We start from the raw sequence: 22164 nt of genomic DNA on the forward strand, positions 1-22164 counted from the left end.
TCCCTTTGTGCCTCCTGTGGCTCCTTGGGACTTGGCGGTGGTGCTACGGGTCCTGCAGGGTCCTCCGTTTGAGCCTCTTGAGGCGGTGGAGCTCAAGTGGCTGACATTTAAGACGGTTTTTCTCCTGGCAATTGCTTCGGCCAGGAGGGTGTCTGAATTGGGGGCGCTTTCCTGTCGCCCTCCTTTCCTGATTTTTCACCAGGACAGAGCGGTGCTCCGCACTCGTCCTGAGTTTTTCGCCCAAAGTGGTCTCGAAGTTCCATATTAATCAGGAACTTGTTGTGCCAGCTTTTCAGTCCCCTGATCTTTCAGCTGGTGAGACTTCCTTAGATGTGGTCCGGGCGCTTAGAATTTATGTAGACCGGATGGCTTTGGTTAGGAAGTCTGATTCCTTGTTTATCCTCTTTGGTTTTCACAAGAGGGGTTGGCCTGCCAACAAACAAACGTTAGCCCGTTGGCTTCGTTCCGTTATTTGTGAGGCTTATGCACAGGAGGGCTTACCTGTGCCAGCCTCTGTTAAGGCTCATTCCACTCGTTCTGTGGGTCCCTCTTGGGCTGCTAGACGTGGCGCTTCTGCTGTTCAGCAGTGTAAGGCGGCCACTTGGTCTTCAATTCAAACGTTTTTGAGGTTCTATGCGTTTGACACCTTTGCCTCTCAGGATACATCCTTTGGGCGCCGGGTACTCCTTTCAGCACAGGAGCGTCCCCGCCCTTAGTTGTACTGCTTTGGGACATCCCCAAGGTCAACCCTGTGGACCCCCTATGGACCCTGAAGTAGAAAACAAGAGATATGGTAAACACTTACCTTTGTTATCTGTTTCTACGAAGTCCATAGGGTCCACAGGGCGCCCGCCCTGACGCACCTGGCTTCAAATGGGCTGTGTGGCTGGTCACCGGTTTTCCGTCTCCCATTTCTGTGAGTATGGTTTCTTGTGTGTTCCAGTCTTCCTTCTCTCTGTTTAGTCTCCTCCTCCGGCCTTGGCTGCTTACCAACTGAGGTGCTGTGGCCGGGGGCGGGGTATAGAGGAGGACGGACCCAAGTGCATCCTGGGAGCAGCTAAAGCTTTAACTGCGTGGTGCCCGAGGATCCAGGATCCAGCTATACCCCAAGGTCAACCCTGTGGACCCTATGGACTTCGTAGAAACAGAGATAACAAAGGTAAGTTCTTGCCATATCTCTTGTTATATATAGAGGGAGAGATGAGCGGCATGAGATGATTCATACACATCGCAAATAGACTATAAACAGTTTTAACAACTAATAAAATAAATTATAATTCATTAGCCGGTCAAATAAAATCACAACAACCGCCTATAATACATACACAAATATAGAGAGAGAAAGCAACGTTGCAAATGTTATATTAATACAAACATTTAGCTTAAATAGCAACGCTATGTTTAAATAGGATTGGTTCAAGGAGATGGATCATAAACCATCCAAAAAGATATTTCAAAGTCCAAAAAATGTAAGAAACAAAAAAAGGGGGATAATTTCAAACTATCCACATCTGCAGGAATGGTGATAATAAGCAATATCCAAGTTACAGGTCACAGTCCCTCTTTTACTGAATAAAGACTGTAACAAGCGCCATAGAACGCCATAACCAGCACCAGAATGTTACCGAGTCCCCCACAAAGATTCCAAAGACCGGACAGTGAATTATCATTTATTTTATTAGTTATTAAGACTGTTTATAGCCAATTTGTGATGTGTATGAATCATTTCATGCTGCTCCTCTCTCTCTCTCTCTATATATATATATTATCAAGCGCAGAGGTCTATTTCTAAATTTGTGTTACACCTGTTTATAAGGTTATTTTATGTACAAGCACATTTTCTCCTCTTTGCTGCTGGGTTTGACAGTGTAATTGATATTAGCATTAAATTTACATATCAGCGCTGGACTTCCTTTTCTCTTTCAAGATCACATATTGGGGTAGATGTATGAAGCCCATAAGCGGTATCAGCGCACGTTATGTGCGCTGATACCGCTTCTCCCCAATGTATGATCGGGGGTCTGGGCGGTAAATGACAGGGGCGCATTACCGGCGCTGCCATCTACAAGATAGCAGCGCCGAGCGGCAGGGCCATGTGCGAACGGTCATACCGCATGACTGTTAGGCCGGCTGTAGCTGCCGTTATCGACAGCTACAGCCTGGCGCTAGCCTATCCCCACAGCAGGGACAGCGCTGTCCCTGCTGCCGGCTCCAGGCTGCACGCGGGGATCTCGCGATATTTGTGAGATCCCGCGCATGCTCTGAGGAGCCGGCCGGGACAGAGACACAGGGCATCAGCACTAGGCTGATGCGCTGTGGTCTCTAGCGGGTAGCGCCGGAGGGAGGAGTTAACGCTCCCCCTCTGCGGCCGATGAGATGTTCGGTAAAGAGGCGAAACAGGAAGCGTTATAGCGGCACTTAACGTGCCGCTTTCATACATCTACCCCAATGCCTCATCTGGGAAACTGCAAAGAGATCAGTAATCCCTGTCCTGAACACAGATTATGCCCTCTATCACGCCCCCCTCCCCCCCCCAATAACTGAGACCCCTCTACCCAAAGCACCTGCTTGGTCTTCACTACTCTCCTGAGGTCCTTTTCCCCGAAACCCCCCACCCACAAGCTGGGAATGCATGGCACGTCCCATCACTATAGGGAGATGACTCACAGTAACATGGGGTGAAATCTGGGCACGCCAGTGAGCCTTAAAGAACCTTCTATTTACACAAGTCCATTTATATGGCAAACCGGACAGACCTCTGCGTCATTACCTGGTAAATAAACACACTGGCGTCCAGTCTGAGGCGTTTGTTTAATCTGAGACTAATAAAAACAATGAAAAAAAGACATTTAAAAACACAATGAAATTATAGACATGAAAACACTGCAGAGGGAATGGATTTCATTAAGTCCGTATTGATCTCTGTGGAACTTTAACGTCTTTAATATGTAAAATGAATAAAAGAGAAAAAAAAAAAAAAAAGTATTTCATTGCGCTATCAACATTCAGCGCAGGCACTGTGCGCCCTGCCCCCAAGAGCTTACAATCTAGTTGTGGTATCTGAGGACACTCATCTGTTAAAAGTGCAGTCTCTCTTACGAACGAACAAATCACCTAATAAATATATATACTTATATATATGTTTACCAAATGGCTATGCTTGGTATAGAACTGAAATACTGTGGAACACATCTTTTGAGGAATTAAAGCACAAAAAAAAAATAAAAAAATTATATGATGGCTTAGAAAATACTGATGGTGCCTACACACAGTGGAGCTGGCCATATTGTGCGCTGCGCCTAGAACGCAGCTTATTCATACACTAGGGACAAACTACATCACTGAGGAATGGCGAGAGGCAGCTATTTTGTGGCCGGAACCAATAACCTTGAGGATAGAGTCTCCCCCCCCGTACACTAGGAACCAGTGAAATCACTGCGCAGCTCCTGGGGATCCAGTAGGGAGCAATTCTACGTACTGGTTGCGCCCACAGAACGGCCGCCTCCCACTTGCGCGGACGACAATGACACTTTAATGCAAGCAGCAGAAACCCGCAAGTTGAACAGCGCCTGTTCCTTCTTGAGCCCTGCCCGGAAGAGACAGTCGGTTTATATAGGGTTGCTCTGAGATATACCACTGGTAAACCATGAGTTACAGTGAATATATTTGTACAAGCCACAGATCACAGATATTTGAATGATGCAAGGTAAAGGATATACACAATGAATATGTTCTGGACAGCTGGGAATCGTTGCAACTGTGCTACAACAGCCGAATACAAAGTTGCTTCTGTTCGCCCTTTAAATACCCAGGGAAATAAAATCCAGTTTTAGCTATAGCTTAAATGGAACTAAGTTGTAACAGTGTTACAACTGAAAGAAAAAAGTAATTCACTTACACTCACGCGTTTCACAGGTAAAACAAGCAACGCGTTTTGCCGATTTGTCCAGGATGACTACTAATTTCTCAGTGTTACTGGTAATTGCACCCCTGAGCCCAGGTGTTTATTAGTAAAGGTATAGAATCTTGCCTGAGCCCATGAGGATCCGTACATGAATTACACTAAATAGCACTCTTATCCCGATCGCCATGCTTGCTGTTGCTCAAATTAAAGATTTTTTTCACATGATCTACTAGTAATCTCTACCCGAATCCTTCACATGCCATCAGTAATTAGCAAAGCACGTTCCTAAAGCAGTCACCAGTATTACTAGTACATCTTACAATATGATCACTGTAAGTGGAGACTGTAGCAGCTAGATCTATAATGTAATGCTATCTAAGTAACTGGTTAGAATTTAATTATTATTATTTTTTCATTCTGAAAAAGTGGACTTGATTATTAATGCTGTCCATTACGGAGTCCTTTTAGATGAAATTTAGTGTAATGTAAAATTATTTCTCCCTTTGCAAAGCTCAGGTAGCATCCCAATAGCGCTCTGTACCAAGGGAAAGGGTCATGCAAGTGATGCTGCCCCTAGTGGTCAGAGCCGCGTGGGGAGAGGCGCTTGGAATGGACGAGATAGGTCCTGTGCTGGCACCAAAGAGACACCAACAGCTGAAGACAGCGCTAACTGTACAACCACGAGGTGAAGAGGGCACTTTCCATGCACGAGATCCGTCTGTAAAAGGCAGATCCTTTAGCTTTCCGTCCAGATCTTTGTGAATTGGGCTTCAATAGCAGGACTGCCTGTGAGAATAAAAAGGCAAGGAGAGCATAAAAACTATAAACGGAAAGGGCTAAAAGGGGGGTCAGTCCCTGCTCTTCTCCCCCATATCACCGAATGTCAAGTTAGCAGCTACAGGATCGGACAGCCGGCCCGTTGTGTGAAGCCGGCTTCTTCCCTCCGCAGGCTTGACCCACTGAGTGTCCATGTTAGCACAGGTGGTGAAGAGGTGGGTTGGGAGAGGTCCAGTCTCTGTGCGCTTAGTCAATGGAGACCTGGGCCGTTGCTTGACAAGCAGTCACTCATTGTCCGGCTCTCCAGCTGCCGCTCCGCTGTGTTGCGGTCGGTTCTCTGGGTGACTTCCCTCGAATCGCTGAGAGGCAATGGCAGCCTGGTGGGACATGCTCTTTCTCACAACGTCTCCTTTACGCCATAAGACCACCTCCTGGAAAACAACAGAAGGGGAGAGTGTGCGTTAGGTGGTGGATTCACGTCAGCGTCTGTCGGTTCACAGTCAGGTTTAGAATAGAGGTGTATAACAATCATCAACACAAAACAAGTGTCGCGTGCTAACGAGAGCGTGGATCCACATTTCATGGCTTTATCACATATAACAGACGGGCTGATTGTATGACACCCGATTCCCGACAGGTGAGGAGGATCACGGAATACTCATTAAACATTTCTCCATCCAAGATTATGGCGGAAGAATCAGAACTCGTCTATTCTAAATCGGGAATATTTTGTTATTTTTTGTGAAGAAGAGAAGAGAATATGAGACTGAGATCATCTAGCAGGAGAGGGCGTAACGTGTGCTATGATAACAGGAACCAGACGCATGGCGATGGACAGCCAAAGCCCCCATCTGGGTTCAGAGAGGTGAAACACTGTGTCATTAATGATAACATTAACTGTGAATGACACATTGAAATCGTGGCCTGCAGCGTACGAGGGAGGGTATTGTGATGAGGCTTAAAGCAGGTTTGAGCTACACTAGTATCATCCCACTTAATAGTCGGGTATTGGCCCCATGTTCTGATGCTCCCACTTCAAAACTGACACAGATGAGCACGACGTGGAGACAATACTGTGCTCAGTGGTATATAACGCACAGCGCATTATACAGTACTATGATGGGAATAGGAGGTCCAGCCTCTCCTCACTCGCCTGCTGCTTGAAGTAGCGTCTCTCCTCCTCGTCTATCAGCACTAGGTTGAGGTAGTAGCGCACACTGAACTTCTTGTTAATATCCCTCATAGTCGGTGTCAGGTCATATCCTGCAAGGAACAGCCGGATTGGTATGGATTCACCTGCAAAACAATTCACAATATCTCGTGTGAGAGAGGTTACGTAACGTTTCTATCACACCCCACATAAGATCACACTGTACTTAAAGCAAACTGTTTAGCTGTGCTCAATAGCGGCCAGTGACCGTTATTAGTGGGAATGCAGTCTATTAATTCAGCTGGAGCTAGCAATTATGTCACTGGTTCCTAGTGACTGGATAGGCTGCACTCTCAGTGATGTCACTGGAATCTACTTACTGGATAGGCTGCATTCCTTGTGATGTCACTGGCACCTAGTGACTGGATAGGCTGCATTCTCAGTGATGTCATTGGTTCCTAGTGACTGGATAGGCTGCATTCTCAGTGATGTCATTGGTTCCTAGTGACTGGATAGGCTGCATTCTCAGTGATGTCACTGGTTCCTAGTGAATGGATAGGCTGCATTCTTAGTGATGTCACTGGTTCCTAGTGACTGGATAGGCTGCATTCTTAGTGATGTCCCCGATTCTTAGTGAGTGGATAGGCTGTATTCTCAGTGATGTCACTGGTTCCTAGTGATTGTATAGGCTGCATTCTCAGTGATGTCACTGTTTCCTAGTGAATGGATAGACTAAATTCTTTGTGATGTCATTGAATCCTAGTGACTGGATAGCCTGCATTCTCAGTGATGTCACTGGTTTTAGTGACTGTATAGGCTGCATTCTCAGCGATGTCACTGGTTTTAGTGACTGTATAGGCTGCAGTCTCAGTGATGTCACTGTTTCCTAGTGAATGGATAGACTAAATTCTTAGTGATGTCATTGAATCCTAGTGACTGGATAGCCTGCATTCTCAGTGATGTCACTGGTTTTAGTGACTGTATAGGCTGCAGTCTCAGTGATGTCACTGGTTCCCTAGTGACTGGATAGGCTGCATTCTCAGTGATGTCACTGGCACCTAGTGACTGGATAGGCTGCATTCTCAGTGATGTCACTGGTTCCCTAGTGACTGGATAGGCTGCATTCTCAGTGATGTCACTGGCACCTAGTGACTGGATAGGCTGCATTCTTAGTGATGTCACTGTTTCCTAGTGAATGGATAGGCTGCATTCTCAGTGATGTCACTGGCACCTAGTGACTGGATAGGCTGCATTCTCAGTGATGTCACTGGTTCCTAGTGAATGGATAGGCTGCATTCTCAGTGATGTCACTGGTTCCTAGTGAATGGATAGGCTGCATTCTCAGTGATGTCACTGGTTCCTAGTGAATGGATAGGCTGCATTCTCAGTGATGTCACTGGTTCCTAGTGAATGGATAGGCTGCAGTACATCCACACTGAGCAGAGTCCATCTCTCAGAAATATCACCTAAACCTGCATACGCACCGATTTCCACTCCCACCACTGTCCTGTAATACAAACCCCTCACAGAGCCTTAATTCTCTACCCGACTGTATCAAGTCACCGCCAAACGTCAGCAGATGGCATTAGGGCAGATAATTACAGTAACGCTCGGAAGACAGAGTAATAAGCTATCCTGACCTCTCACGGGGGCTCCGTCCATGATTTCATACTTGGCTATGGTGTCATTTTCGTGATAAACATTTGGCCCGGTCCCGGTGGTTTCTCGTTTAATGATATCGATCTCCATGTGTTTGATCTTGATCCGTACCAGGAGGAAGTAGATCTTGCCAACGATGACATCTTTGAGGTGATACCTATAACAAAGCAAACAAGTGAGCCAGTGTGACCACCCTCCTCGATCGCCACTGGACACTTCCCAGACCTTACGTTTGTGCATGGTATAGTGTGGGTGAGGGGGCACAGACAGTATGGCCGGGTACACTGGGCACCCAGATAGGATAGCCACCACCAGCGCACAAACTTTCATGCTGCGGCGCCATCAAAGGGAAATATTTACTACTGCATCAGTATCCTCCTGTTGACATATTTACCGTCGACAGCATCAGTGTCGACTATTGATTTACCTCTCACTGCACCATCTAGTGTGATATATAGTATTATATCGCTACCTTAACATATAATAAAGACAGAGTTGTATCTTCTCTGTAGTCTTGCCTGTGCAACCACCTCACTATAATGTAGTCTGTAACTAGGCACCCCCAGAACTCTGGACCATCCCATAACATGGCTGCCTCCGCTTGGCGTAGGTTCAACGTGACTGTAACCACACGTGCTCTGGGCCGTTTGCCCGATAAACCTACTTGGACTTGTTGTACTCGAACTCGATGTGCAGACAGTCTTCAATCCCCACTTCCATCTTGATGGAGGAGTTGAGCTCCGGGTAAGTACTCAGCGTATGAACCACGATATCCATCTCCTTCCCAACATCATTCAGACGGCGGCTGAGGGTGGCGCGCAAGAAATACCTGCACAGACACAAGGGGGAGACTAGTCACAACCGTATACGCCGTATCCAGTAGTAAGTAACGCACAACAGGATTTAGCAGATAATAAAGATTGAGGGTGAGTTGCGGCTGCCACTTACAGTAATGAATATTTCCTTCACTGCTAAAATGACTGCAGAAGATAGGAGTGAGCGAGAGGACCAATATCCGAGGCGGCGGCCTCTCACTCACACACCGCGACAAAGTATCGCACGGCACGTTTTCAGCCGGAAACGTGAGACTGAGGGCTTCAGAAAAATGGCTGCTGCGTCTGTGGGAAGGGGGTGGAGCTTTAATGCTCCGGTGGTAGTGCGGCTGTAATATCGCGCTGTGCATTTTACCTTCCCGCCTGTTATAAGACCATTTTTGTTTTCCTTTAGCGAGTGAGAGACTAGGTCAGGATAGGGATATGACAGACGTATCTTGGTCAGTACAATATCACTACTGACCATGTCCTGTTCATCATTCACTCACTGCCGGGGTTTATTAATCTCCAAGACATCGCGCTCCCTCTCTATAAAGGTCAGTGCAGGACGCAGGCCAGAACTGGAACCATAGAGAGGAGGCGTTACAGAGAGGCTGCTATACATCGATGCTTATGCGCGGTGGTAAGGTAAGGTGGTGTTACACGGGGCTACCAGCAGAGGCAGCGCTGTAAGAAGCACCAGCTCATATATTGGGGCGATGGATCAAACCTTGGAGAGAGATAAAGTGCCAACTAATCAGCTCCGGTCATTTTTCAAACACAGCCTGTAGCATGACAGTTAGGAACTGATTGGTTGGTACTTTCTCTCTCTCTCCAAGCTTTGATACATCTCCTTTATGATGAAAATAGTCTGAAACTGGTTTTCTGCAATGTACACTGTCTGTAATATGCGACCACAGGAAGCCACACTCCCTATGGCATGTACTGTACTGAGATTGCAGTCAGCGTCCGCTCCCTATGACATGTACTGTACTGAGATTGCAGTCAGCGTCCGCTCCCTATGGCATGTACTGTACTGAGATTGCAGTCAGCGTCCGCTCCCTATGGCATGTACTGTACTCAGATTGCAGTCAGCGTCCGCTCCCTATGGCATGTACTGTACTCAGATTGCAGTCAGCGTCCGCTCCCTATGACATGTACTGTACTGAGATTGCAGTCAGCGTCCGCTCCCTATGGCATGTACTGTACTGAGATTGCAGTCAGCGTCCGCTCCCTATGGCATGTACTGTACTCAGATTGCAGTCAGCGTCCGCTCCCTATGACATGTACTGTACTGAGATTGCAGTCAGCGTCCGCTCCCTATGGCATGTACTGTACTCAAATTGCAGTCAGTGTCCGCTCCCTATGACATGTACTGTACTGAGATTGCAGTCAGCGTCCGCTCCCTATGGCATGTACTGTACGGAGATTGCAGTCAGCGTCCGCTCCCTATTGCAATCTACTTGTACTCAGATTACAGTCAGCGTCCGCTCCCTATGACATGTACTGTACTGAGATTGCAGTCAGCGTCCGCTCCCTATTGCAATCTACTTGTACTCAGATTACAGTCAGCGTCCGCTCCCTATGACATGTACTGTACTGAGATTGCAGTCAGCGTCCGCTCCCTACGGCATGTACTGTACTGGGATTGCAGTCAGCGTCTGCTCCCTATGGCATGTACTGTACTGAGATTGCAGTCAGCGCCCGCTCCCTATGGCATGCACTGTACGGAGCTTGCAGTCAACGTCCGCTCCCTATGGCATGCACTGTACGGAGATTGCAGTCAGCGTCCGCTCAGTGTGGCATGTACTGTACTGAGATTGCAGTCAGCGTCCGCTCCCTGTGGCATGAACTGTACTGAGATTGCAGTCAGCGTCCGCTCCCTATGGCATGTACTGTACTGAGATTGCAGTCATTGTCCGCTCCCTATGGCATGTACTGTACTGAGATTGCAGTCAGCGTCCGCTCCCTATGACATGTACTGTACTGAGATTGCAGTCAGCGTCCGCTCCCTGTGGCATGTACTGTACTGAGATTGCAGTCAGCGTCCGCTCCCTGCGGCATGTACTGTACTCAGATTGCAGTCAGCGTCCGCTCCCTATGGCATGTACTGTACTGAGATTGCAGTCAGCGTCCGCTCCCTATGGCATGTACTGTACTGAGATTGCAGTCAGCGTCCGCTCCCTATGACATGTACTGTACTGAGATTGCAGTCAGCGTCCGCTCCCTGTGGCATGTACTGTACTGAGATTGCAGTCAGCGTCCGCTCCCTACGGCATGTACTGTACGGAGATTGCAGTCAGCGTTTTAAACAGGCAGATGAAATGATGTAGCGCGACTGAACGTATATGGCGGATTTATAGGACCACTCCAGCCTCTCGGAGGATCCCACAGGAGACGCGCTGTGCTGCAGCCATTCCCTAATCACATAAACCAGATGAGCTGGCGGTGCTGTTGGCGCATGCCACCTGTTGGGTCCATTACCTATGGAGGAAAAGCCACCGAGGCAGGAAACAACATCACCATCCCCTGCCCCACCCACCCAATCATGTGCACATTGCTCGTCCAATCAGCTTCCAGTAATCCCCCACAAAGCAGCCTCCATCTGTAACTGTACAACCTGGAACGTGCGGGTGGAAGACTGCGGTGACTCCACTTATGGAGGAAGGGTATGACCATTGTAGGTAAAAGCCTCCCATAATTCCCTGGGGCCCTTACAATGTACTGTTCCTTGCACTATTTCTACAGCCCCTCTCAGCGCACCCGGTCCTGTGCAGATCTGCTTGCGCCAAGTGTCTGATTAATTTCGATATATGACACTTGTATACTTGCGTGCGGTTGAGTCTGAATCTGTATACGAAGTGCCGCATATATCAAAGCCATCAGTGCAGTCTCCTGGTGCGTCATAATCGTATCAGAACTAAGACGTATTTTCGGCAGAAAAAGATGCTTGGCGCTAGCCGAGTCACATGGGACCTGGCGGCGAGGGGAAGATCAGAACTTGGTTACACGCAATTTCCGCGTGGAGCGTTAGTAAGACAGTAACAGGACACGTACCGTAACTTCACGTTCTGCCCGGTGTACGACTCGTATGGCTTCTCCACGTGGGTGAATTCAAAGTCGAAACTCTGGGACTGCGAAATCTCTCCAGGACGGGCCAGGTCCTTCACCAAGGAGACAAACTCGTGGTGATTCCCCCGGTCATAGTACAGCTCTGCGGAGAGAACAGAAGATCAGTTACCGATAAACGGAGTGTGCGTCACGTAAACCTCACGCGTTCTCTATAATCTGGGAATAAACACTTAAGCATGGGTATAACACCGCTGGTTGCTATGGTTACATTTATCTACAGTAGGGATCATCTCACTGGCCAATGTCCAGTCTGGCCACATACTGGACGAGACCCCTGGGGCAGAATCCCTTCCGGCAGGACTGGGAATGGAGAATAACAGACACAAAGACGATACCTATGATCTTCTTACCACAGCGTACCAGATACTGGTCCCACTGACTCTAAACATCTTACTGGGCACAGCTGTCACCCTCAGGCGCCACACACCGAGATATTGGGGCAATTACCCTGATAATGGCAGCAGTATTGTGGCTGACATTAAACCAGCTATTGCGGAACTAAAGTCCCAACTTGCTCTGTCACCCAGCTAAGGAGGAAGAAAGGTTTGGACAACTTGTGGCCCTCGAGCCATTGTGGAACTACAGGCCCCAGCAGTCAGTGGTTCTGAAGAACCACAGGTTACATAAGACCTTCCATTACCAAACATACACCTGTATTAAATGTGAAGCGTTAAGTCCGAATCCGCGTTAAGTTTCCGCCAATAACGTCATTATCGCCTGTTTTGGTTTTACTCCGTATTCAATTTGAAAGACTTTCTGCCTAGGCGGACAGTCAATGCAATGTACTAGGCGGTAAAGTTTCACCTATGAATAGCAGGCGGAAAAAGGGCAGAATTGGGGTTTTGGGGTGCAACGTTTCGGTAACCCCTGTGCAGCCTTCAGACAGTCCCCCAAAGGTAATCTGTGTCAAAACATTTAATAAAAAAACTTAAGGACACCCCAAAAATTTACTTTGAAAAAGGCGGCGAAAAAAAAAATGTTGGGGTACAAACTTAAAAACTAGCAAACTTGACTCTGGGGGGGGTCCCCAAGTGTGCTCCAAGTGTTTTATTGATTGCAGGTATTTGCGGCAGGTGGATTTTTCACGATTTTTTCAACTTTAAATATGCTGACCCCCATTTTCAAGTACCCCAAATTTGCAGGGATAACTTATTTTCTGGAAAAAAATACTCCTAAATACTATTCTGCACCACGTATAGAAAAACGCTATTCAGCCTGTTTGCAAACACCAAATACCTTCAGCAAGCCAAATCGGGGGTACCATAGTGAAGCCCCATGTCAGAGCATCTTTTGGGGGGTGACAGGCTGATTTCCCCAAAAATGACAGTACTTTTCGCTTGTTACAGTATCACCGGGTGCTGTTTACGTGTACTTTGAAATTGAATACGGGGTAAAGCCTGGACGGCCGCGATACTTTAACGCCTACAAAACAGGCAAAGTCGGCGTTAAGTGTGTGTCCCATTCACAATTGCGGCTTAGATGCATTTTGGAAAAAAAAACAAAAAAAGACGCCCAACGCTCTCAAATTGAATTCGGCTCATAATCTCAAACTGAGTGATGTCATTCGAGTGGGTGGAGCCTGTCAATCAAGTGGGTGGAGCTTAACCACAGATTATATAGAGATGGGTCTCACCTTTTGCAACATTAAAGAACGAGAATATAATATATAGCTGCTCCAGGGGACACACACAGCGTATTATGTAATCACACATTCTTACACAGCATCTGTATAAACTAACCATGTACATGACAAAGGGGAATTTATTAACATTCGTGAAATCTGTGCGATAAATGGCGACTAATATTGCCACGTTTCACAACATGATCAGTCATTGGACTGCGCTGATGTTATTCTCCTGACAGATTGTAATAAGACCAGAAAAATGACTGATTCATAAGCCCCAATGCCCCAGAAAAGGAGAGTATTTGGGCGCGGATGACGTGTGCGAGCAGGAATTCTGCTGAAATGGGGGGATATAAATAAATGAGTATAAATGATTACAGTGTGTGCAGCAGTGTAAGGCTACATCTAGAATGAGAGCCAGAGACGTGTTGCCATGGAGGCTATACATGTACTGCAGCCAGAGAATAAACACTCTGTAGGGTGATGGAGTTACAGCTCATAATATAAGTCATTAATTAGCATTTCCAGGAAGGCCAACACCGCGGCCCTCGCGGCTAGTGACCCCCTTCTCATTGCAGCTCACATACACATCAGCTGATGTTACATTAATGGAAAGCGGGCATTGCAGGCTCCCACCTGCACACAGTTCCAGGAGGGAATGTATTATCTGATGCACACATTTGGTATCAGGTGACATTGGGGAATGTATTATCTGATGCACACATTTGGTATCAGGGGACATGATCGAATGTATTATCTGTTGCACACATTTGTAGGTATCAGGTGGCATGAGGGAATGTATTATCTGATGCACACATTTGGTATCAGGTGACATGAGGGAATGTATTATCTGATGCACACATTTGGTATCAGGGGACATGAGGGAATGTATTATCTGTTGCACACATTTAGTATCAGGACACGAGGGAATGTATTATCTGTTGCACACATTTGGTATCAGGTGACATGAGGGAATGTATTATCTGATGCACACATTGGTATCAGGTGACATGAGGGAATGTATTATCTGTTGCACACATTTGGTATCAGGTGACATGAGGGAATGTATTATCTGTTGCACACATTTAGTATCAGGACACGAGGGAATGTATTATCTGTTGCACACGTTTGGTATCAGGTAACATGAGGGAATGTATTATCTGATGCACACATTTGGCATCAGGTGGCATGAGGGAATGTATTATCTGATGCACACATTTGGTATCAGGGGACATGAGGGAATGTATTATCTGTTGCACACATTTAGTATCAGGACACAAGGGAATGTATTATCTGTTGCACACGTTTGGTATCAGGTAACATGAGGGAATGTATTATCTGTTGCACACATTTGGTATCAGGTGACATGAGGGAATGTATTATCTGATGCACACATTTAGTATCAGGACACGAGGGAATGTATTATCTGTTGCACACGTTTGGTATCAGGTAACATGAGGGAATGTATTATCTGATGCACACATTTGGCATCAGGTGCCATGAGGGAATGTATTATCTGATGCACACATTTGGTATCAGGTGACATGAGGGAATGTATTATCTGATGCACACATTTGGTATCAGGGGACATGAGGGAATGTATTATCTGTTGCACACATTTAGTATCAGGACACGAGGGAATGTATTATCTGTTGCACACGTTTGGTATCAGGTAACATGAGGGAATGTATTATCTGTTGCACACATTTGGTATAAGGTGACATGAGGGAATGTATTATCTGATGCACACATTTAGTATCAGGACACATAATGGAATGTATTATCTGATGCACACATTTGGTATCAGGTAACATGAGGGAATGTATTATCTGATGCACACGTTTGGTATCAGGTAACATGAGGGAATGTATTATCTGATGCACACATTTAGTATCAGGACACATGAGGGAATGTATTATCTGATGCACACATTTGGTATCAGGTAACATGAGGGAATGTATTATCTGATGCACACATTTAGTATCAGGACACATGAGGGAATGTATTATCTGATGCACACATTTGGTATCAGGTAACATGAGGGAATGTATTATCTGTTGCACACGTTTGGTATGGGGACACATGAGGGAATGTAGCTCACATACACATCAGCTGATGTTACATTAATGGGAAGCGGGCATTGCAGGCTCCCACCTGCACACAGTTCCAGGAGGGAATGTATTATCTGATGCACACATTTGGTATCAGGTGACATAGGGGAATGTATTATCTGATGCACACATTTGTAGGTATCAGGTGGCATGAGGGAATGTATTATCTGATGCACACATTTGGTATCAGGTGACATGAGGGAATGTATTATCTGATGCACACATTTGGTATCAGGTGACATGAGGGAATGTATTATCTGTTGCACACATTTAGTATCAGGACACGAGGGAATGTATTATCTGTTGCACACATTTGGTATCAGGACACATGAGGGAATGTATTATCTGATGCACAAGTTTGGTATCAGGTTGCATGAGGGAATGTATTATCTGATGCACACATTTGGTATCAGGTGACATGAGGGAATGTATTATCTGTTGCACACATTTGGTATCAGGTAACATGAGGGAATGTATTATCTGTTGCACACGTTTGGTATCAGGTAACATGAGGGAATGTATTATCTGTTGCACACGTTTGGTATCAGGTAACATGAGGGAATGTATTATCTGATGCACACATTTGGTATCAGGTAACATGAGGGAATGTATTATCTGTTGCACACGTTTGGTATCAGGTAACATGAGGGAATGTATTATCTGTTGCACACGTTTGGTATCAGGTAACATGAGGGAATGTATTATCTGATGCACACATTTAGTATCAGGACACATGAGGGAATGTATTATCTGTTGCACACATTTGGTATCAGGTTGCATGAGGGAATGTATTATCTGATGCACACATTTGGTATCAGGTTGCATGAGGGAATGTATTATCTGATGCACACATTTGGTATCAGGTTGCATGAGGGAATGTATTATCTGATGCACACAGTTGTAGGTACCATTTGTGTGTGTATGTGTGCACCATTTATGTTCTCTGTTTGCCTCCATGTAGATAAACATAGTAAACCAATTATTTGAAATGTTTATTAGCCTATTTTATGTTTAAGTACAGACTTTGCATTAAAAAAACAGAAACATCGGTAAACATCGGTTCCAGAGAACCAATGTTTATATCGAAATAATGTTTTGGATTCAATGTAAAAAACATCAGTACTTCCAATGTTTTGTTGCGATGTCCCATCCCTACTGGATACAAGGTGACTTGTCCTCATGTATTACAGGAGATACTCGGGAACGGGTCCACGTCTCATTCTATACGCAGTTACTTTTCTGTAGGTGATTTTTGGCCCCGATACTTTGAGTATAAATGCCCCCCGTGTGGGCTTAGCGACCCAGCAGCGTTATATCCGTCATACACCCCCAGGAACAAGCCAACGCCGCACACTGACATTCACAACAGTTGGCTTCCCGTCTCCTCTGATGTAGGGGAGAGTTCCTCCAGCACGGTCTCTGTGTACAGAGACCCCCGCCACTCCCACCCCCCCACTGAGGGCTTGTTCTACGAGAAATTATGCAGAGAAATAACATTTAATGTTCCTGGTTCCTTCACTACTGTGCATCAAACACCCAATGTCAGACTACAGAATTCAGAATGACGCCATTGCAGGCGGCTCGCTGGGTAACAGGTACACGGTGATCAGTCTTATTGGGGCTGATGGGGAGTTATCCGCCATTGTGCCCCAAACCGCAGAGGTGAAATGTACTCACTGCAAAAGCCGCAATTTAGTGCACGTGTCAGACGGCAACTATGGCATGACGCACGCAGGTGTGCGCAGGAAGCGTAGGCGCTCGGTGTTACGTCTGGCATGCATCGCATACTTACCTCTAAGTGCACATTGGCCATTAGGTCTGTAATACATCAGATACAGGGGTAACATACGCACTAGAAACGGGGGTAGCACTAATCAGCGGCAGTGGGGCATTCGCCCAATCACGCTAATGCTGGTGACTCGTCAGTGCCACCAATCACACGGCGTGGACAGGCATGCGGGTGTCTCTGTGCCACGATTACGTGAGCCCTAGAGTACTCCGCTTACGCTAGCCCATCGCTTACCTCTCCCGTATCGCCTCTACAGTCACCAGCGGCAGAAATACGGATAAGTGCATACGCTCGCAGCCCCTTTCTGTGCACGCGCAAATCTCTGGCGTAAGTTCAGCTCAACATCACGACCTTTGTGTCTATGAAATGTGACCCCGGGAATTGTTTTATTTCTCCAAGTTGCACCGAAGTCTGTAAAGAAAATGATGTCACAGCCATAAAGTGATACATATACGCCAATAATGATGTCACAGCCATAAAGTGATACATATACGCCAATAATGATGTCACAGCCATAAAGTGATACATATACGCCAATAATGATGTCACAGCCATAAAGTGATACATATACGCCAATAATGATGTCACAGCCATAAAGTGATACATATACGCCAATAATGATGTCACAGCTATAAAGTGATACATATACGCCAATAATGATGTCACAGCCATAAAGTGATACATATACGCCAATAATGATGTCACAGCCATAAAGTGATACATATACGCCAATAATGATGTCACAGCCATAAAGTGATACATATACGCCAATAATGATGTCACAGCCATAAAGTGATACATATACGCCAATAATGATGTCACAGCCATAAAGTGATACATATACGCCAATAATGATGTCACAGCCATAAAGTGATACATATACGCCAATAATGATGTCACAGCCATAAAGTGATACATATACGCCAATAATGATGTCACAGCCATAAAGTGATACATATACGCCAATAATGATGTCACAGCCATAAAGTGATACATATACGCCAATAATGATGTCACAGCCATAAAGTGATACATTTACGCCAATAATGATGTCACAGCCATAAAGTGATACATATACGCCAATAATGATGTCACAGCCATAAAGTGATACATATACGCCAATAATGATGTCACAGCCATAAAGTGATACATATACGCCAATAAAGTGTACAAGATGTCTACACGCGGCGGCAGCACCAGAGGGGAGGGCCAGCCTCAGGCCACCAGAGGGGAGGGCCAGCCTCAGGCCACCAGAGGGGAGGGCCAGCCTCAGGCCACCAGAGGGGAGGGCCAGCCTCAGGCCACCAGAGGGGAGGGCCAGCCTCAGGCCACCAGAGGGGAGGGCCAGCCTCAGGCCACCAGAGGGGAGGGCCAGCCTCAGGCTACCAGAGGGGAGGGCCAGCCTCAGGCTACCAGAGGGGAGGGCCAGCCTCAGGCCACCAGAGGGGAGGGCTAGCGACATCCATGCTTAAGCACAGATGGATAAATCAAAATAACTGAGGTACTAATTAAGTCACCTGTGCTCAACTATAGCTATCCTTAAAACCTGGACTGTTAGTGTGCCTTGTGGACCGTGGTTGGGAACCCTGCACTAGGGGAAGGGTTACATTAGGCTGTGGGAGGGGAGGGTAAGGCACCAGGGGGAAGGTTAAGCACTAGGGGATGGTGAGGGTTAGACACTAGGGGAGGGGTTACATTAGGCTGTGGGAGGGGAGGGTTAGGCACCAGGGGGAAGGTTAGGATTAGGCACCAGGGGATGGTGAGGGTTAGACACTAGGGGAGGGGTTACATTAGGCTGTGGGAGGGGAGGGTTAGGATTAGGCACCAGGGGGAAGGTTAGGATTAGGCACCAGGGGATGGTGAGGGTTAGACACTAGGGGAGGGGTTACATTAGGCTGTGGGAGGGGAGGGTTAGGATTAGGCACCAGGGGGAAGGTTAGGCACTAGGGGATGGTGAGGGTTAGACACTATGGGAAGGGTTACATTAGGCTGTGGGAGGGGAGGGTTAGGCACCAGGGGGAGGGTTAATGGTTAGGATTAGCAATTTAGCAATACCCATGCTGAAAGTTGCGCAAGATCCGCGTAAGTCATTAGGACGTCACCGCCGGAGCCGCCGTACCATGTAAGTTACCACTAGACCACCAGGGACTTTTTGTTGACATTCTAATGTCGACATTTCCTCGCTGTAGACACGATGAATATCAACGTGGGCAATGTCAACATTACGCCAATCAACATGATGAATTTCGACAAAACATACCACCCCCCACCGCTCTGTTCTGCGGATCTGAGCTCTTGGAAACAATGGGGGACAAGTACTGACGTGCAAGAAACCACCGGCAATATTCTGCGCGTCGCCAGCATCCGCCATAACTACAAGTCACACATAGACAGGCAGCTCAGGCCTGACAGAAAGAGCCTGCGCCAAGCGCGGATAGGCGGCAATCTCACGACATTCGTTCAGTCGCCCACATAAGCTGCCGTGACCGGTGTCAGATTCTCCTTCATGGAGAGGACTTTCTAATTCCCACTGCTAGAAACAATTACTCAGAGTTCACCACACGGTTTGCAGAAAAGGCTTAAAATACATAATTAAGGCTTATTCTGGGCAGCTTCTGACATTTCTGTGTAACTCTCTGGTTACTGTACAGCTCGCTGGATACCCCTGGGAGGCAGCGTGACTCAGCCATACAGAACGCCCAATTACATCTCGCACAGTAACAGAGGTGGAGACGCCAGCAAGACCCCATAGCAGTGATACGCACTAGTTATTGGCAATGTAGGGACTGAGGCAGGCAGCTTGCTCAGTATAATGAGCTAAGTTACTGGTAGGAAGATGAGATGAGAAGTGAGTCACATAATATAGACAATGATCCCCTGCGGTGCTACTTTCTGTATCATCCTCATATCCGGCGATGTGACAGACGGGGGGGGGGGGTCTAGGTTACATGTACTGAGACTGTACAGAACAGGTGACAATGATCCCCCGCGGTGCTACTTTCTGTATCATCCTCATATCCGGCGATGTGACAGCCGGGGGGTCTAGGTTACACGTACTGTGACTGTACAGGACAGGTGACAATGATCCCCCGCGGTGCTACTTTCTGTATCATCCTCATATCCGGTGATGTGACAGACGGGTCTAGGTTACACGTACCGTGACGGTACAGAACATTGTACAGAACAGGTGACAATGATCCCCCTGCAGTGCTACTTTCTGTATCATCCTCATATCTGGCGATGTGACAGCCGGGTTTAGGTTACATGTACCGTGACGGTACAGGACAGGTGACAATGATCCCCCGCGGTGCTACTTTCTGTATCATCCTCATATCCGGCGATGTGACAGCCGGGGGGTCTAGGTTACACGTACTGTGACGGTACAGAACAGGTGACAATGATCCCCCGCGGTGCTACTTTCTGTATCATCCTCATATCCGGCGATGTGACAGACGGGGGTCTAGGTTACATGTACTGTGACGGTACAGAACAGGTGACAATGATCCCCCACGGTGCTACTTTCAGTATCATCCTCATACCCAGCGATGTGACAGCCGGGGGGTCTAGGTTACACGTACTGTGACTGTACAGAACAGGTGACAATGATCCCCCGCGGTGCTACTTTCTGTATCATCCTCATATCCGGCGATGTCACAGACGGTGGGTCTAGGTTACACGTACCGTGACGGTACAGAACATTGTACAGAACAGGTGACAATGATCCCCCGCGGTGCTACTTTCTGTATCATCCTCATATCCGGCGATGTGACAGCCGGGTCTAGGTTACATGTACCGTGACGGTACAGGACAGGTGACAATGATCCCCCGCGGTGCTACTTTCTGTATCATCCTCATATCCGGCGATGTGACAGCTGGGTCTAGGTTACACGTACTGTGACGGTACAGAACAGGTGACAATGATCCCCTGCGGTGCTACTTTCTGTATCATCCTCATATCCGGCGATGTGACAGCCGGGTCTAGGTTACACGTACTGTGACGGTACAGAACAGGTGACAATGATCCCCCGCGGTGCTACTTTCTGTATCATCCTCATATCCGGCGATGTGACAGCCGGGTCTAGGTTACACGTACTGTGACGATACAGAACAGGTGACAATGATCCCCCGCGGTGCTACTTTCTGTATCGTCCTCATATCCGGCGATGTGACAGCCGGGTCTAGGTTACACGTACTGTGATGGTACAGAACAGGTGACAATGATCCCCCGCGGTGCTACTTTCTGTATCGTCCTCATATCCGGCGATGTGACAGCCGGGGGGTCTAGGTTACACGTACCGTGACGGTACAGAACAGGTGACAATGATCACCCGCGGTGCTACTTTCTGTATCATCCTCATATCCGGCGATGTGACAGCCGGGGGGTCTAGGTTACACGTACTGTGACGGTACAGAACAGGTGACAATGATCCCCCGCGGTGCTACTTTCTGTATCATCCTCATATCCGGCGATGTGACAGCCGGGGGGTCTAGGTTACACGTACTGTGACGGTACAGAACAGGTGACAATGATCCCCCGCGGTGCTACTTTCTGTATCATCCTCATATCCGGCGATGTGACAGCCGGGGGGTCTAGGTTACATGTACTGAGACTGTACAGAACAGGTGACAATGATCCCCCGCGGTGCTACTTTCTGTATCATCCTCATATCCGGCGATGTGACAGCCGGGGGGTCTAGGTTACACGTACTGTGACTGTACAGGACAGGTGACAATGATCCCCCGCGGTGCTACTTTCTGTATCATCCTCATATCCGGTGATGTGACAGACGGGTCTAGGTTACACGTACCGTGACGGTACAGAACATTGTACAGAACAGGTGACAATGATCCCCCTGCAGTGCTACTTTCTGTATCATCCTCATATCTGGCGATGTGACAGCCGGGTTTAGGTTACATGTACCGTGACGGTACAGGACAGGTGACAATGATCCCCCGCGGTGCTACTTTCTGTATCATCCTCATATCCGGCGATGTGACAGCCGGGGGGTCTAGGTTACACGTACTGTGACGGTACAGAACAGGTGACAATGATCCCCCGCGGTGCTACTTTCTGTATCATCCTCATATCCGGCGATGTGACAGACGGGGGTCTAGGTTACATGTACTGTGACGGTACAGAACAGGTGACAATGATCCCCCACGGTGCTACTTTCAGTATCATCCTCATACCCAGCGATGTGACAGC

General features: G+C 47.4%; 1 protein-coding gene across 1 annotated transcript in view; it reads right to left on the bottom strand.

The window, feature by feature from the left end:
* Positions 1-2797: 2797 nt before the first annotated feature.
* VPS26B (VPS26 retromer complex component B) overlaps positions 2798-22164 on the bottom strand; it is a 35643-nt gene continuing 16276 nt past the window's right edge. Inside the window, exons 2-6 of the mRNA XM_088481759.1 lie at positions 11360-11516; positions 8155-8319; positions 7472-7647; positions 5835-5977; positions 2798-5112 (exon numbers count right to left, since the gene is read on the bottom strand). Of these exons, the coding sequence (XP_088337885.1) occupies positions 4966-5112; positions 5835-5977; positions 7472-7647; positions 8155-8319; positions 11360-11516 (788 nt within the window). The 3' untranslated portion in view covers positions 2798-4965. The remainder of the gene's footprint in view (positions 5113-5834; positions 5978-7471; positions 7648-8154; positions 8320-11359; positions 11517-22164) is intronic.

This window comes from Taudactylus pleione, unplaced genomic scaffold (genome assembly GCF_031769625.1).
Source record: "Taudactylus pleione unplaced genomic scaffold, aTauple2 ptg000278l, whole genome shotgun sequence".
Lineage (NCBI taxonomy): Eukaryota > Metazoa > Chordata > Amphibia > Anura > Myobatrachidae > Taudactylus > Taudactylus pleione.